Source organism: Podarcis filfolensis, assembly GCF_964270895.1.
Source record: "Podarcis filfolensis genome assembly, chromosome: 2".
Taxonomy (NCBI): domain Eukaryota; kingdom Metazoa; phylum Chordata; class Lepidosauria; order Squamata; family Lacertidae; genus Podarcis; species Podarcis filfolensis.
In genome coordinates this window covers 46591638-46609647 of record NC_139605.1, presented here as the reverse complement: position 1 = coordinate 46609647, position 18010 = coordinate 46591638, and the positions used below count along the sequence as shown (strand labels likewise).

Here is an 18010-nt window from a genome sequence, read left to right as displayed (position 1 = left end):
ACCTCGCAGTCAGAAAGCGTGCAGGCTGTACGCCAATAACTTTGGCTCTCATCAAAAACAAAGTTTCTTTACATTGGCAAACAGGACATTCAGATCTGTTAAATGATCTAAAAGGTTAACTGCTATATCTCCAGTATCAGTAAGACTTTAATCCATTTTTTTAAAATCAGATTTACATGCAAGGGATAGGAAGACAGGAGGCGATCTTTGTAGAATCGGATGCTTTGTGTGTTCTTTGCTTTACAAAAGCAAAACACAGATTTTTTCCCCCAGTCCATTATCAGGTGCTATTGCATCTATAACCAATCTCAGGGTACCCTAGTGAAGGGGTCTGAGTTGAAGTTTCTGTCCTGAAGCCAAGCGGGTGTAGAAGTAATAGTGCCACTGTATTCTGCTCTGGTCAGACCTCACCTGGAGTACTGTGTCCAGTTCTGGGCACCACAGTTCAAGAAGGACACTGACAAACTGGAACGTGTCCAGAGGAGGGCAACCAAAATGGTCAAAGGCCTGGAAACGATGCCTTATGAGGAACGGCTAAGGGAGCTGGGCATGTTTAGCCTGGAGAAGAGGAGGTTAAGGGGTGATATGATAGCCATGTTCAAATATATAAAAGGATGTCACATAGAGGAGGGAGAAAGGTTGTTTTCTGCTGCTCCAGAGAAGCGGACACAGAGCAATGGATCCAAACTACAAGAAAGAAGATTCCACCTAAACATTAGGAAGAACTTCCTGACAGTAAGAGCTGTTCGACAGTGGAATTTGCTGCCAAGGAGTGTGGTGGAGTCTCCTTCTTTGGAGGTCTTTAAGCAGAGGCTTGACAACCATATGTCAGGAGTGCTCTGATGGTGTTTCCTGCTTGGCAGGGGGTTGGACTCGATGGCCCTTGTGGTCTCTTCCAACTCTATGATTCTATGATTCTAAGTGCCATAGAACTTCTGGACTCAGCCTGGGGAGGACCAGCTTATTCTTGAGGTGGTCCATAACCCAGGCATGACCATGTCCAAACTTCAGCCTTCCCACAGAAGGCTGATATAGGATACACACCCAATGCCTAAGCCAAAGCCTACCTAAATCTGTAATCAATAAAGTTGTGGCTGAGTCTTAACTCCAGAAAGTTGTGTCAAGTTTGTTCCACCCGTTATCACTTCATGACTCTGCCTATGGGGCCACGCTGCAAGTGGGTCCACAACCTCTTAGAGTCTTTGGCAAAATCAATATTCTAAATTAAGTTGTTTTAAGAAAACTGTTCCAATTTGGGGTGGGGGATGTGTCTTTGCTCACTGGGTCTGCTCCAATTTCACTTCAAAATCAATTATATACTTTTTGTCATGATTTGTCTACAATACGGCTTCTCAAGCCTGATCGTGATAAGCTTCCAAGTTAAAAAAAGAAAATGCCCAAGGTTTCTAAGATAAGAAAATGTGAGAGTTCTCAGCTAGAGAGCAACAGAAAAAGACTGAATAAGCAGAATTTTGTTTGGTACATATTGGAAGGGGGCAGTGTGTAAGACAATATTGGGCCTGGTCACAGAAAAGTTCTCTGTTTTCCTAGCAACTGCCCATTTAATTTAACAGCTGTTTGTGTTTTGATATTTGTCAGCACAGGCACCAGGTTTCAGAGGGCTGTGATCAAAGACAGCTTGCTAGACCTCCCACCCAGAAGCAAGGGGCTCCTCCTCCCAGCAGAGCCAAGTTTACCTAATTGCAGGTGGTGGGAGAGCCCCCCCCCCCATTTTATCCTTATAGCAACTATGAGATTGGTTAGGCCAGGCATAGGCAAACTCGGTCCTCCAGATGTTTTGAGACTACAATTCCCATCATCCCTGACCACTGGTCCCGTTAGCTAGGGATGATGGGAGTTGTAGTCCCAAAACATCTGGAGGGCCGAGTTTGCCTATGCCTGGATTAGGCTGAGGGACAGACTGACTGACTCAAAGTCACCCCTCAAGCTTCACGGTTGAGTTGGGATTTCAACTCTCGCCTCTCAGGTCCTAGTTCCAACCACCACTCCACATGGGCTCTCCAGTGCATGACCTCTGCTGTGTGCTGCTACCAGATCTGACCAAACATTAACTAACACACATGCACAGAAGCTACTAGAATAAGAATGGAGCAAATAGCAAATGTGGTTTCTTCTGTCTGATTCCAGTACCATTTCCCAATGCATGACCTCTATCTGTGCACATTCATAATAGCTTTTCTGATAGGTATCATCCCATAAGGATTCACTGCAATGATTTGTTCACATGCGGTTTGTCCACTCAAGAACACTTCGCCAATGATTAATACTACTCTACATCCTGGGAGATTTGAATCCCTGCACAATCCATCTTCTTGCAAAACGTAGTGTTTTATTTATATGAAATTCCACACCATGTCCCTTTTTGAAGATGCTGCCCTGCTATTTCTGGATTTGTCTTTTTTCATGTTCTTTTTATGTTAAAAGAAATGAGAGAAAAGAAACAAAGCATTCACAGGAAGGAAGAAACAGCATCGTCACAGGGATATCATAAAGTACTCCAGCTCCACTGAAGGGCAGAAATGAAGCCAGAATCAGGATGCAAGCAGCCAGCTAAGAGTTTCTTGAGTGGAAAAGAGAAGAAATTGAATTAACTCACACAATAATAAAAGTAGCAGCCTGTATAGACCCGCCTGATGATCCACAAATTCATTAATGTTGCACCCTAAAGTTCACTTGCTTAAATCGAAAACAGGAATTGAGGGGCTGGGAGAGGATAAAGGAGATGTACACTTCCTGCTACCAGAATACAGTGGTACCTCGGGTTACATACACTTCAGGTTACAGACTCCGTTAACCCAGAAATATTACCTCAGAACTTTGCTTCAGGATGAGAACAGAAATCGAGCTCTGGCGGCGCGCCGGCAGCAGGAGGCCCCATTAGCTAAAGTGGTGCTTCAGGTTAAGAACAGTTTCAGGTTAAGAATGGACCTCCGGAACGAATTAAGTACTTAACCTGAGGCACCACTGTAAATAAGGCTGTCACGCTTATTTAAAAGCAGGTGAAAAACCCAGAATCTGGACTTTGCCACTGAGTATTTTGAGGAAGAGAATGAACTTTGGCTCCATCGCTTTCCACAGCAACTCACTTTTCTTTTATGAAAAGTCACCTTACAATTTTTAGAGAATTGTTGTCTGGGCAGCCTAGGACCTCCATACACACTGCCCAGTCTTGCACCATGGGGAGGTCACTTCGGTGCTAATGCAGCAGTTTGGCTTCACCTCCAGAAGAGCACTGCATTGTCTCTTGAGCCAGACGGATGCCAACATTTGCATGTGCAGTCTGGTTTGTGTGTATGCAAATGTTTGTGAGAAAGACCAACCTCTTTAGATCTTGTTTTGGGCTTCTTGGGTAGAAGTTGCCAAAGACATCATCTTTGCTCCAGTGTGGAAGTTGGTCCTGTTCCTTTTCAAAATCCCAATACAGTGGTACCTTGGGTTACATACGCTTCAGGTTATATACACTTCAGGTTACACACTCCACTAACCCAGAAATAGTGCTTCAGGTTAAGAACTTTGCTTCAGGATAAGAACAGAAATTGGGCTCTGGCGGCGTGGCAGAAGCAGGAGGCCCCATTAGCTAAAGTGGTGCTTCAGGTTAAGAACAGTTTCAGGTTAAGAACGGACCTCCAGAACGAATTAAGTTCTTAACCCGAGGTACCACTGTATTACTTTCATTACTTATTTAGTGCTATCAGCAAGCATAGGGTCTTGAGTTCAACTTCCTCCACCTAATTCTGCAGCAAGTTTCATTACCAAGTACTGTAAGTAAGTCTAGGCACCGTTTTCTCTTATTTACAATCAAAAATAGCATAGGCTGATGCCTTTGCTTTCCATGAAGCTGGATTGTTTACATCAGCTTTCCAAAACATCTGGCTGGCACCAGGTGGCCAAAGGCTGGTTTTCATCTTCAACGGCTTCTTTCAAGTCTGACATTAAACACAATGCTAGACCTACTGGGTTGCTGAGAAGAATTTTCAATTATTCTTAACTCAAGCAACCAGTAGCTAAACTCAAATCTCCCAGACCTTAAAAGTTGGCTAACCTCACAACATGCTTTACTAAATACCTCCAGTGTGTTATATGAACAACTGCCAAGTATACTGGGTTGGGGGTCGTGTCAAGTGTAGAGAATAAAAAACAGAGCAGATACGCACTGTGTGCCAATTTCTCTGTGTTATGACTAATGTGACATCATGAGTTACCACTAAATCACTGCACTATGAAAACAAACACTCCATCACAACAGAGCACTCAACCTTCATCTTGTTCTATGGCAAAAAAATAAAAAGAATCTCTGGAGGTTTTCCAAAGCCACCTGCTACCTAGTACTTAGCACCTCTATCATCCATGTCAATGATAGGGGCTGTCAGCTAGTACCTGGAAAGTGGGAACTTTCTATAGCTTGTCACAGACACATTGAAGCGTTCAGTAGGTTCTAAAGAGGCTGCTTTCAGTAAACCAATTTTATTTCATGCAGGAACGTGCATTTTCAAAGGACCATTCAGTCACAAGACCATATGGATCACTTTTATGCATTTGGCCCAAGGTCCAGCATTCTGTACCCAGCATTCGGTACACCCAGGAAACTCACAAGCAACTCCATCAATAGCATGCACATCTACTGCGTGTGTTCCCGGTCTCTTGAGCATTAACTTATCAGAGACTTTTCAAAGTTTAATCAGGGCTAAAAGCCATTATTGGATCATTTTCAGGTGCACAAATAGGGACACATTTTCAGGTGCACAAATTCCCTCTAATAGATGTTAGAGGGAATGTCCAAACTTTCAGTGACTGTGGGTATTGAGATGCGAGTACTAAAATTCCTTGGTTATTAAACAAGAAGGCAGTAGTTGCCTAAAAGGAGGGATGCAAATTTTCAGTAGTTTTGCAGATCTGGTATTATACAATGCAATGTGGCAACTGCAATTGCTCCACTCATTTGTAATCTTCATCAACTTGCCATGTGTTTGTAGTTTGATACTATTCAAGTGCATTCAGCATGATACAGTTGGTATCATGAAAATCCTTAAAGCCTGAAAAGGCTTTTATTGTTTTACTTATATTCTTATATCACAAACCAGGAGTTGCACTCTGTTGCTAAACCACAAACGTTCAGAACCGCATACGATGAACCTGGCAACTGGAACATTCCTAGTAGAAGTGAAGTATGTGTTTGTTTTATGCTAAGAACATGGAAATTTAGGTTTCTGATGCCGTATCACTGTTAGTTCCAGTTCACACATGTAAGATGGGAAACATCAGCTGCATAAATAAGATCGCTTCCTGAAGAAAAATACAACAAGCCATAGAGTCAGCAGAGAAACATAACTGGACCTTGTTACTTATCATCTTCAGTCAATTGTATTCCAGCTAAGTTCTACTCAGAGAAGACCCACTGAAATTGATGAACCACAGTTAGTAACCTCCATTCATTTAAATGGGACTATTCCAACTAACATCTTATACAGCCCAATGCACTGGTAGTAAATGATTAATCGCAAAATAGAACTTAGCTTAAAATACTAAACAAAACAAAGTACAACGGTTACAAAAGCAAATAAACTGAAAATGGCTTTCAGAAAACAAAAGAAAAAGAAAGAAATATACATGGTGTGCATTCTAATTCTTGATATATGCATACTTTATTCTTTTCTCTTTTTTTGTTAAGGCAGAACCTTGTAAGGTTCTTTGTTATGGTGAAGAATGTACCACACACACTGTGACAAAATTCCCTTGATCCTTTGGCCTGCAAGGTTTTTTTGTCCCCGTTTTCCATTCCATTCGTGCTCCACAGCCTTAGTATTTAGCACAGAGAAGGTGTGCATCACAATGCAGGTTGCTAAGTGACAGTTACAATATGTGCAACGAACAGCTCCCACACAGGCTTATGGAATCTCTCAGACTGTGCAAATGTAGAACTGATTGAATGAACAGTGGGTGACACTATATTGTGCTTCCATGGAATTGCTCCAACCCAAGTAAGTCAATGCCCCCCAGCCTTTTTTTTTTTTTTACAAAGAACAAATGAAAAAATGGGAGATTTAATTAGAAGTCTAGTAATCTTACCTAAAAATACACGCTGTGTAACAAAGTGCAACTTCCATAAAATTTTCAAAACTGAAAAGGCTTGATTTTGCTTTGTCCAGTTGTCATGTTAAACAGATAAGGATAACTATAGATAAGGCTGGCATACTGAAAATGTGATCAGCTCACACATAATACACTCTTATCCCTTATTCTAGATAACTTAGCATAATGGATACTCTTTACAGCTCAACATTATAACTGAAGTTAACAGACCAGAAAATGCACTCACATATCATGAAATCACTTTTTCTTTTTTGATGTTCAGCATGCAAATTAATTATAAACTACACTCAGACCATGGGAACAATGGAGGGGATGAGGGTGGCAAGAAAAAAAGAAGGGAGGTGCAATCAGCTAGAAAAGGCTGGAGGTTTGTTGTAAACAGCTGAAATGTCAAACTGAAAACGAGAAGTCTGTGCTTAGTTCAACACCCATTCAGTGTGTTTTCCTATTAACCTTGAAAGTGATCGTATTTATGGTAGCCGCGTCAGCTGTTCTTAAGTATTCATATTTTCATTTCCCAGTTCCACATTTCTCTTTCAGCTTTAAATACAGCAATCAAAACGTCCATGCCCACAGCACCATTGTCAATTTATCAGTAAATTATATAAACCAATAGCTAACTCATTTTCCAAGTATAGATCCTTATGCAGCCAATATGGCACCCAGCCACATTCAAGAGCAGGCATCCCCAAACTTGGCCCTCCAGATGTCTTGGGACTACAATTCCCATCATCCCTGACCACTGGTCCTGTTAGCTAGGGATGATGGGAACTGTAGCCCCAAAACATCTGGAGGGGCGAGTTTGGGGTGCCAGTCCAAGAGGGAGATTATTAGTAGGGGTGGTGACAGCTACCATGGCACTAACAGCCACGGGGGTGGGGGCAGGTAGCAGCTAGTCACAGAGCTGGTGGCAGCAGCAGGGAGTCAGGGCAGGTCTATGGGTGGCAAATAGGATAGGCATAATCCACCACTCTTTGTAATCTGCTGCCTAAGGCATATGTCTCAGTGTTCCTCATTAAATGTGCAGCTCTGCAGAGTATCCTGGGAAAGGGTATGGAGTACACCTGGACAGTACTCCACACTTCAACATCTTGTTTTAGGTCCCACTTGAGTAAGATGAAAATAGTATGGAATTGTTCTGAGAGAAAACAAAATTTGACACCTCCTTGAATATATGCACTGAAAAGAAATTTAAGGAATGAAATTTGTGGAGAAGGCAGAACTTGCTGAAGGACATGCAGTGGTGGAGCTCCTCAAAATTTTGACCGATTCTGGCCCACAACAAAGACCTGCGTATGCCGATTTGGCTATAAACAATGGCCCTGGGTACGTTGTGCTGACAGAAGTAGGCAAATGTAAAGATTCCTATCTTACTGACTTTTTTCGACTAAAATATAAAAACGCCTCCCAGAGGTCTCCATCTGCTGTAGCTGCTGAGAGCCAGCGTGGTGCAGTGATTAAGAGCAGTGGACTCGTAATCTGGTGAACCGGCTTCACTTCCCCGCTCCTCCACATGCAGCTGCTGGGTGACCTTGGGCTAGTCACACTTCCCTGAAGTCTCTCAGCCTCACTCACCTCACAGAGTGTTTGTTGTGGTAGAGGAAGGGAAAGGAGATTGTTAGCCACTTTGAGACTCATTAAGGGGAGTGAAAGGCGGGATTATCAAGTCCAAACTCTTCTTCTTCTAGGTGCTTCAAAAATGGCAGCTAGCCACCAGAGGAACTCAGGCAGACTATTCTCTTAATACAATGGAAGGAATGGCACAACAACTGAGAGCCCTTAAGGATCAGAGAGAAAACTTGCAGATCTTGGTTCTTGGATCAAGGAGGTAGAGGTCATGACATCAGAGACGATGTAAAGGAGCTTGCTGTGTTTTAAACTAGTAGTGTCTACATGCTTCCAAGCTAGCAAGATCTACTTTGCTTTCCCCCCTAGAACTCACAGGTTCACCAACAGAAGCTAAATACAACTTAGTGTGCTCGCTGTCCTTCTGTGCCAGAAGTGAGCTCACTGTCCTTTCTCACAAAAATCCATTCCTCTCCCCCAACAAAGCTTTTTTAATTGCAGCAACCTAAATTGGGGTGGGGGAGTTGCTGCTGTTGCTGAACAATTAAGTCAGAAATCCTTGACAAGACTGCACAAATCACCCAGATATCCACCAGTAGATTCCCATCTATTCTGCCCACCTCTGGCTTTAAATTAATTAAACTGGAATATTTGTTGAGGACTCCCCCAAACCCTTCTTAATCCTACTGCTATTTGTGACCACTTCCAACACGAAACTTTAAACAGGTAAAGTACTCGAGAGATTTGTCTCCGTGGATGGCAAGGCAATATTTGCTTTCATGCTATAACCAACTTTCGTGCATATGCTGTGAAAGACAAACTCCAAGAACAGCAAGATTTAAAGAAGGTGGGGGGAAACTAGGGTAGAATTGTACCACTCTACTCTCCTGCAACATATTCACAGTTTAGCATCATGGAAGGGTAAATTCTCAAATAAATTAACTTCAAAATAGAAACGATAACAGTTCCCATCTGATGGACAAGGGAACACACGTGATCTGTTCTTCAGACTCTGTCCTCCAGCCTGCCTCAGTGCCATGTGGACTGAGCAAATGGGTGTCATTTACCCCTCTCAGAGCTACAATCCCCAGCACCCTTGACAAACTACAGTTCCCACGTTTCTTCGGGGGAAGCCATGCGCTTTAAATGTATGGCATGCACCCAGTTTAGGTAGCAGTGGTGGTGTTGCTCCTGTGCTGCAAAACCACAATGGAAACATTTTGCTATAATTAATGCTGTCCATGGACATTCATGAAAGTGCTCTAGTTTCACCTGGTTTCTCAGCACCACAAATAAACAAGGTTATCAGCCCCTGGGCCCACTTCAGAGAAACATGATCCTGACCCCTGAAACACGGAGTGCTTCCTTTTATATAGTTCTCACTGTGTCCTATCCAGCTCAGGTTAATGCAGCCTCCAGCCAATACAAGGGTAATTCACTCCCAGGCTGAAGTTCCAGCAGACAATCTAATAATCAAAGGATTAGCTGCAAACAGTGACTGATGGCCTTCTAAGAAACAGCAAAAGCTAAAACAAACAGAATGTTTTCAACTATAGGCTGGAAGCACAGGTCTGGGCTCTGGAGGGCTTTGAGGTGACTCTGCGTCAATCGCATCTGCTTTCTGCAAGTCTTTGAAACTCCGTAGGTGGTAAAATGTGCAAGCTGTTAATACAAAACAAGCTTAACACCTCTCTTCGCTTTGGGCAGCACAACAAAGCAGCACACAGGATAGGAAGCATGGTCTGCTCGTGTGTATCCTGTTTCCTTTCCCCTCTTCTGCCATTAAATTCTGAAGCTTCTAAAGGGGCTTCCCAAAATAAAAAAGAAAGAAGGGAGGGGGAAGAGTTGTCTCATCAAATAGTGTGAGTAGAGATCTGATCCACACCTGCCCTAGCTAGATACAGAGGTAAGCACATACAGTATTCTGCTTCCTACAGTTTCTTCCACAATTCTACAGTTTATTAAATTACACATAAACTTCCTCTTTCACTTCCTCTCTCTTTTGAAGTAAAGATTCCAGGTTTCTATGGGCCCTGCTACACTGTGCATTGGAAGCCATATTCTGAATTTCCCAAATCCCACGCTTTCATATTTTCCTCCAACCAGGCCTGAGATAAGCTGATCATTTATTACAATGAACATGCCTTTACTCACACGTTGCACACATAAAACACTCTAGCCATAGATTGTCATATTGCTGTAGCTCTCTGAAGTGTTCCCTGGGCAAGCCCAGGCTTCATTTCCCATTGATCTGTAACCAGTTAATCTCCCTTTTCTTAAAAGATGAATTTCATGCACCATTAAACTATGGAAAAACAACTTTGCAAGATTCTAGAGCTGAGCTTCAGCCCTCAATACCAAGGCCAGTACATACCCACCTGCAAGCCTTTTTTCTCCCAATAATGACGCAAAGGGCATTCTTGGTCAACACCCACTTCTGACAATTGTACAGTGCCCCAATTCTACACAGCACTGGGAACTGTCCACCACTAAAATTAATGGAACTAAATTTTAAGAAATGTGCTTAAAATTGGGATGAAAGTCCAAAGAATCCACTTGCCAATGACAAAAGCTTTGATTAATTTAAAAAAGCAAAACCCCAACCATTTAACAAACTCTTCCATTACTGCAGACCCCTAGATAAGAATGTATACAACGTTTATAAAGATGGCACTGGACTATTTTTAAAACTTCTTTTACCTCACAATTACAGGACACAATAGCTTTGATTCCCCATATAACTCAGTTGGAACTCTTGTAAGCCGACTGAGAGGAAATGTAAGGTTTCAGAGGGAAATTGGCTATTGTAGTTGCTCAGAGATTTCAGAATCTCTGCTTTTGAATAACTTGTATAAATGCACCTAGCACATATATAGTGTGTTTGAGTGGTCTAAGCACATAATGCACTTTAGCCACTTTGGAAATAACCAGGGCTTTTTTTCAGCCAGAACTCAATTCCGGCACTTCTCAATGGGGTGCCATTGCCATTCTAAGAGAATGAGGGAGGTGTTTATGGTGAATTCCGCACCTCTTCTTCTAGAAAAATAACACTGGAAATAACCAGTGTTATTTCCCAACTAAAAGATCTTTGGCCCACAACCCCCCCTCAACCTTCTTTACATTAGGGCTGTATGAGATTTCAGTACAACATGCTTGGTCAGATATACCCCATACAAATTAATGCTGTAATTGTTCTCATTATTAAGAAAAACGGTAAAGTGAGCTCCCAGGTATATTAAAAAATGCAAAGCCGTCTATTCAATTGCTTCTGGCTTTGGTGTCTGATTTAGTCCGTCTTGAGTGAAAGCCTATTTAGTGGCTACCAGGCATGGAATTGGTACTATCCACAATTGGTGTCACTATTAAGTTTGTTTGGAGAGCCAAGTGTACTATGTCAGCAATAATGAGAGCTATGAACCCTGGCTCGTTTTGTCTTGGAGGGTCATCATCTGGTTTACCCGTGTAGCACAGAACAAAGAAGCAAAATGCCTTATTTACAGTAGTAAACACTAGCCATAATTCTACACATATCTATGGATGCTTGCCTCTCCAGAATCTATGGAGCCTAAGGGTGTTTAGCAATGCACTGAGTTTAACCATGAGAAAGGATTGATCCTTAAAAAAAGGACTATAAGCAGACATTTATAGTATACTAATGGCACTTACAGTCTAGTCCTAAAAAATGTACTGCACCTGCAAATAAGTGTGCCAAACACAGCCCCAATGTACGTGCATGCAGGTGTGCATAAATAAATTTCAAAGCTCCTTTACGGTTATGTTGGAAGGGCACTGCACAGCTAATACAAACAGATGCACCACTGCAGATCTTTAGGACTTAAGAAGAGAAGAAGAGTTTGGATTTGATATCCCGCTTTATCACTACCCGAAGGAGTCTCAAAGCGGCTAACATTCTCCTTTCCCTTCCTCCCCCACAACAAGCACTCTGTGAGGTGAGTGAGGCTGAGAGACTTCAAAGAAGTGTGACTAGCCCAAGGTCACCCAGCAGCTGCATGTGGAGGAGGGAGATGCGAACCCGGTTCCCCAGATAATGAGACTACCGCTCTTAACCACTACACCACACTGGCTTTCTTGATACGAGTATGTCAAATTACTTAGGGACACTGGAATCTGCCTTATCAAATTATTGGTCCATCTATCACTACACTGTCTACGAACACTAATATCCAGCAACTCTCCAGGGTTTGGAGCCGGTATCTTTCTTAGGCATCCTAGAGATTCCAGGGTCTGAACCTGGATCTTCCACATGCAGAGCAGATGTTCTACCACTGAGCCACAGCCCTTCGACAATTCAAGCAGAGGTGGCTCACTCCTTCTTAAATTTTCACCCCACCTCTGCAAGGCAAAGAAAGTAAAGTCAAGTCATTAAAGCAAGAATCCTATATGCACTTACCTGGAAAACAAGTCCCAGTAAACTGAATGGGACTTCCTTCTGACTAGCCATACATATAGCATTGCACTGTAATAAGCTTCCATAGTACATCCATGTAGTGTTATGATCCCCTTTCTCAGGATCACTTAGCTCTTTTCATCATGACTGGGGAAACGGAAATAATCGCTCACAACTGTATACAAAACGAGATGCTAGCACATATCACATCGTACGGCCGTTTTGATTAGTGAATATATTGATAACTAAGTTTCAAGTTTTAAAACTAGTTTTAAATGGACAAACCCACAAATGCAGTTCACTTTAGAAGATCATCCTGACAAAGCAGCTGTTGCCTAACCTAAAAAACAGCAATATAAATGACCATTCTTAACTTCCTGGAGAAAATTTCTTCAAGCGTGGCCCAAAACATTTGGTATAACAGCATAAAGAGAAGTTATGAAGTGCCAAAACATGAGGAATCCCAATGGGTAGCGCTGTACAAATATTCACATAAAGCTAAAATGCAGATTGCAACCAATGCCCTTAATGATAACCAGCTGGTGGGTTCCGCCCCCCCCAACAGCCTCTCCCATTAGATTACATGTTGCCCTTTCTAAACATCAACTCCCACAAGACCATTAATAATGTCTCCTAAATTAGATTGTTAACATCTGCTGATTTTTGTCAATGGTGTGTTGGGCTTTTCTTTGATAGCCTTTCCTGTTCCCACTAAATCATGCTTGCTGTGGCCTTAACTAGAAGGGAGATAAGTGACGCTTTACTGAGAGTCCCTACTAAGAAAATAACTAGGTAGAGGCCAATTCTTTACCCACCACATTTCAGAAGACGTTTACAACTGAATTTGCAAACCACACATATACGCTGCATCTGATATTTATTTTTGGCAATTTCGGGCTTACCTATAATATTGTAGCTCTGATTCTAGCTGCTGAATATATATCTGCAGCTGCGGCATTTTATGGGCTTTAGCTTCGAGTTCCTTTACTTTTCCTAGGCTGTTAAGGACAGCATACCGTGCTTCTTCAACCTTTTTCCTCATTTCCGCTTGCTCTCTTTTTAGACTGCGGTTGCAGTCTTCCAGGGCGACCAGAGCTTCGTGAGAATTCCTCAGTTCTTTTTCCAGTTCTTGGTTGAACCTAATTGCTTCTTCAATTTGTCCATCCCTAGAACTTCGGATTAATTCAACCTCTTTTAGAACACTCTGAAGGCACTTGGAAGTCTGGGACTGACCATTAGCTAATTGTCTCCGGTTGCTTATAAAACAGGTCCCATTATTCTTATGGTTAGCATGGCTCTTCCACAATCCTACCTACAATCAACAGGGCAGAGGTAGAAATATAAATTAGAAGGAAAGAAGCTACACTTTAATCAAGCATATTTGTTTCAAATTCACTTTCGTCCATGATGTTTTAGAAAGTCCAGCTCATATAGGTCTCAAACAAGGCTAAAGTACCACAAAGACTGAACCATAAACCTATAGATGTCAGAAATTTCCAATGAAAACAAGAAAAGGAAATGAAATTGCTATAGTTTGCATCCTAGCCTATGGTCACAAATGGAAATCAGTCAGCAAATATGACCTATATTTGCTAACATCACTGTTGTTTTAAGTCCTCAAACAACACATAATTAATGGGTTCTTTTAACACTGATTTCTAATGTAAATGAAAAGTAAAAACAATGCATGTTATATAGCTTACATCAAACAGTATCATTAAAATAGTGGGAAGTGAGACAAATAACCTAGTATTTGATGGAAACCAAACTGCAGTGGAACAGAAACAGTACTGCTTTGTGATGGTTACAGGCTGGAAAGCAAACTGCTGCCATTTTACGTTCCTTCCTATAGCCACCCATGCACAAACCTGTGACTACCGTACATTACATTTTCTTACATTAATATGAATACAGTCAGCCCGCAACTTACACAGGGTCACATTTCGGGGATCGCACCTAAAGCCAAAATCACATATGGTCAAAAAATGTTGGGTTCAGTGGTGGGTGGGATTGCCAAAGTCTTTCCCCCCCCCCAGACGCCTGCCCCCAATTATTATTATTTTTAAACAAATTACAAAAAAGAGCCAACTGTGCAAAGCTGAATGTCCTGTAGTTAAGTGTGTAAGTTTGGGGCTTACTGTACTCAAATTTTCTCTCCCCAGCTCCATTCCAATACATGGGGCGGCTTCCTTGTAATACAAGAACTGATCAAGGCATACACCCGTGAACAGGAGGGTCTTAGGAGAATGGTACTAAAACCAATTTTTGAGGCTGGTCATTATTAAGCATGCTAAGCAATGAACACATTAGAAGCCATACAAGAACAAACGTGCAGAACACACAATTGAGAGTGTATTCTGTGTATCTTTGACTCTCACAAAGTCACAAACACAATGATGTAATAGCTTGCCAGAAGTGCATCAGAAGTATCACAGGCTGATACTAAGATCTGTTGCACCAAATGTAGAAGTGCAGACTGTATCATCACTATGAGCACAAACTTAAGTTCTTTTGAATCTGTATTTATGTTTACCTTCAAGGTAAATATACCCACACATCAGTACAGGATAAAGCTGCTTTTATGACTATTTATTTTTATTGGGTTGTATCCAGTGGTGTCCATGCTTGAGAATAGGCTTTGGCCTGTGCAGTGGAACTCCTCACAATCTGCTCCAGGGAGTTGGAGGACCCTCTGGGACAGAGATGGGGGTGCATATGGGGAGGGAAGAAGGAAGTCATGTTGCACAGGCAGGAGTTTTAAATGTTATTTAAAACAGTTATATTCCATTTTCAAAAGAGTTGCTCCAACCTATAATCACTTATAAATAAAACAACAAAAATGGCACAGTGGGTCTTTTTAAAAGCAAATTACAAAGTGTGCTCACACACGCATACAACAAAAAATGTTTTTGAAACGGGACAATTTTGATATGAAAAAGAGGAGGAAACATGGACCCCAGAGGGCCCTCCCTGGGTAGGAAGCTCCACAAAGTGGGGGCTCCCACTAATAAGGCCTTGTGTTATCACAGAGTGGGATTACACCTTCTCAGAGATGTCTGCAGGTGAGGGACCTGATGCATAGCAGAGTCAGATTTGGTAGTAACTCTGGTGAGTATTTATGACCACCCATCTCCTGAGCTGCGGAAGGAGATGATGAGGAAAACTTGTGGGGAGTGACGGCAGCGACAAATGCTACAGACTGAAAATTATTCCTCATGTTTAGTCAAAATCCATTTTCTTTTAGTTGGTGGCCTTTCCCTCCAGGTCTCGACTCTGGGCAACAAAAAACAAATTTGCTTCACCACCTGTGCCAGAACTCTGAACTCCCTTCACATCAAGGGGCTCCTTCCCATCTAGACAACCTTCTGGCAGCCACATGAGAGTGCTGGGCAGGACCAGAGACCCAAGTGCATGAAGCAAGAAATGAAAAGTTTACTTCTGTTTGTTGGGCTAGTTTCTACACCCACCCCCATATCCATGTCTCTTTCCTTCCTCCAAGCAACCAAGAGAGCCATTATTCAGAATCAAGGACACATTTCATTCAGGTAAAAACACTCAAGAAAAAGGGGAACTAGTAAAAGGTGATCTATACTCTATAAGATCTGAAGAAAAGTCAGAGTAGAAGGTGGAATTTGACACTGCTTTAGGGCGTGGCCTTGAGTGGGCGTGCCTATGGAGGAGGCGTGGCCTGGGGAGATTTCCCACGCCCAGAGAGCCCCGCGCTGTCGATGTAACAGTCCTTAAACTACCTGAAAACTATTTGATGAAACTTTACAGGGTGCTGCGAGAAAGGCCCTTTTTTTGCACGTGCCCACAGGCACTCCCGTCTTTCCTGTGACCTCTTTTCTGCCTGAATTCCAACGACGTGAGCCCACGCTTGGGCAGCCTCCCCCCTCCGGCCCCCTCACCTGCAGCGCCAAGCACCGGGCGTCGCTGCTTTGCAGAGCCGCCCTCATGTCCTCCACCAGCTCGCGCAGGCTGGCGTTCTCGTCCTCCAGCTTGACGATGCGGTCCTCCGCCTGCTCCAGGGCCACGATCTCCTCGTAGCACTCCCGGGAGCACGAGCCCGACGGCACCAGCCGGCGATCCGAGCCGGGCCCGGGGGGAGAAGGTGGCGGAGAGGACGACGAGGACGACTGCGAGGAGGTGCACGAGGTGGAAGCAGACCCGCTGGCGTTGCTGCTGCTGCTGCTCCGACGGCCGCCCTCTCTCTTGTTCGACGGCCCGCGCCCGGCCCCCGCCTCCTTCTCCCGGCGGCGGCGCAGCGGGCTGCGGAGCCGGATCTGGGTCTCGATGTGCTCGCTCTCCTTGCCAGCCGGCAGCCGCGCCACCCCCGCGACGCCCCGGCCCGTCGCGGGGCAGCCGGCTTTGGCGCTGAAGTAGCCGCACAGCTTGGCGTGGAACTGGCGGAAAGTCAGCTCCGGGGCGACGTCCTCGTAGAGGCCGGCGCATTCCTCCGGGTCGGCGGCCGCCTCGTCGCCGCCGCCGTCCGCCTGCAGCCCCAGCACCCCGCACAGGGTGCGGAAGTCCTCGCCGGGGATCCTGCCTTCGGCCTCGCAGTCCAGGTGGTGGAAGATCTCTTGCAAGTACTGGTCCAAGCCCGTGGCCAGCACCACGATTTCGTTCTCCACGCCCCGGTCCAGCCCGTAGTGGTATGCCAGGGCGCTGACCAGCCACTGGGTCCGGCGCGCCGGGCGGCCGTAGGGATCCCAGCCATCAGACGGCTCCATCCTGGCGCGCCGCCGCCGCCGCCTCCTCGCAACTCTGCTCGCCGCTCCCTCCGACCATGCTTCCCGCTTGCAATCGAGTTCCCCGGCTCGGGACGGGCCGAGCTCCCCGGGCCACGCCTCCTGCCTCGCTCCGCCCCTGCCCTGCTGAACGAGAAGGCGCCTCCCTCCTGGTTCGCTAGATGTTTATAATAGCAACCAGCACCACGCCTGCCGGCCTGCTAAAGGGCTCTAGGCATGATAAAAACCGCTAGGCATCAAAGCAAAGCAAAAGTGGGGGGGCGGGGAGAGCAACTAACGTCACATGAGCAACAGCAGCCTCGAGAAACTTTGGGGATCAGATATCAGAAGGCACGTTGGGGCAGCAAAATTTGGATTTAAGAGCTGCGGATCTCCCCACCACTTTTTTCTCCTACAGTCAAGTACTGCCCCGCCCCCCCGGAGCACAGAATGCGGGTATTTAGCAGTACTGTATACTAACTTGCTTACGAAAGCCGAGCCCTTCATACTTCTGGCTGAACGTTTGTTTTTCTTTCAAATAATAAAAAAAAGTTGTGATTATTAAAAAGCAGTATCTACCACATAACTCTAAACTTGCAAGCATAGAAGCTTGCAGTGCACCTGATTCGGATCAATAAACTCTGCAAACTTTTTGCACATGAGACTGATAGCAGTTTTCGGATCTTCCCACATCTGTACTTGCGCGTGAAATACCTCCCCCTTAATTCTTAATTTTTTTGGGGGGGGGTGAAGTTAGAAATTAACACCAAGGCCAGCCAAATGCAATTGGAAAAATAAATAGTGATCAGGCAATTTAAAAATGCCCTTGAAACTGGTAAATCTCAGTCTCCTAATTAGCTGAGCCTTTAAAATAGTCCATTCATTCTGAAAACATTCCCACTATTGTCAGCCTGAAGCAATTTGTTTCAGTAGAATTAATCTTCAGAAACAGGACTTTAAAATGGGAGTGTTTACAGAACTTTTGTTATAGTAGCACCACTCAAGAGCAACAGTAATAAATTCAACTATGTTTTTGCTGAAGGATGAAAGTAAATGACTCAGCTTATTCATTCCTGGGTTTTGTCAGCAAATAGCTCATTATTTAATTATTATTTTATTGCATTTGCGCTGGTCTCAGTGTTCATTTCTAACTTCATAAAGTTTCAATAATTAAGCTGTCACTAGGATCAGAAATGTT

At 43.9% G+C, this 18010-nt stretch overlaps 1 protein-coding gene across 8 annotated transcripts in view; it reads right to left on the bottom strand.

The window, feature by feature from the left end:
• EFCC1 (EF-hand and coiled-coil domain containing 1) overlaps positions 1-17071 on the bottom strand; it is a 65754-nt gene extending 48683 nt beyond the window's left edge. For 2 of the 8 annotated variants that reach the window (XM_083603034.1, XM_083603040.1), the window contains exons 1-2: positions 15994-17066; positions 12988-13397 (exon numbers count right to left, since the gene is read on the bottom strand). In XM_083603034.1, the coding sequence (XP_083459160.1) occupies positions 12988-13397; positions 15994-16815 (1232 nt within the window). In that variant the 5' untranslated portion in view covers positions 16816-17066. Of the gene's footprint in view, positions 1-12987; positions 13398-15993 lie in introns of all 8 variants that reach the window. The other 6 variants (XM_083603035.1, XM_083603041.1, XM_083603036.1 and 3 more) reach the window with 5 other exon arrangements.
• Positions 17072-18010: the final 939 nt, after the last annotated feature.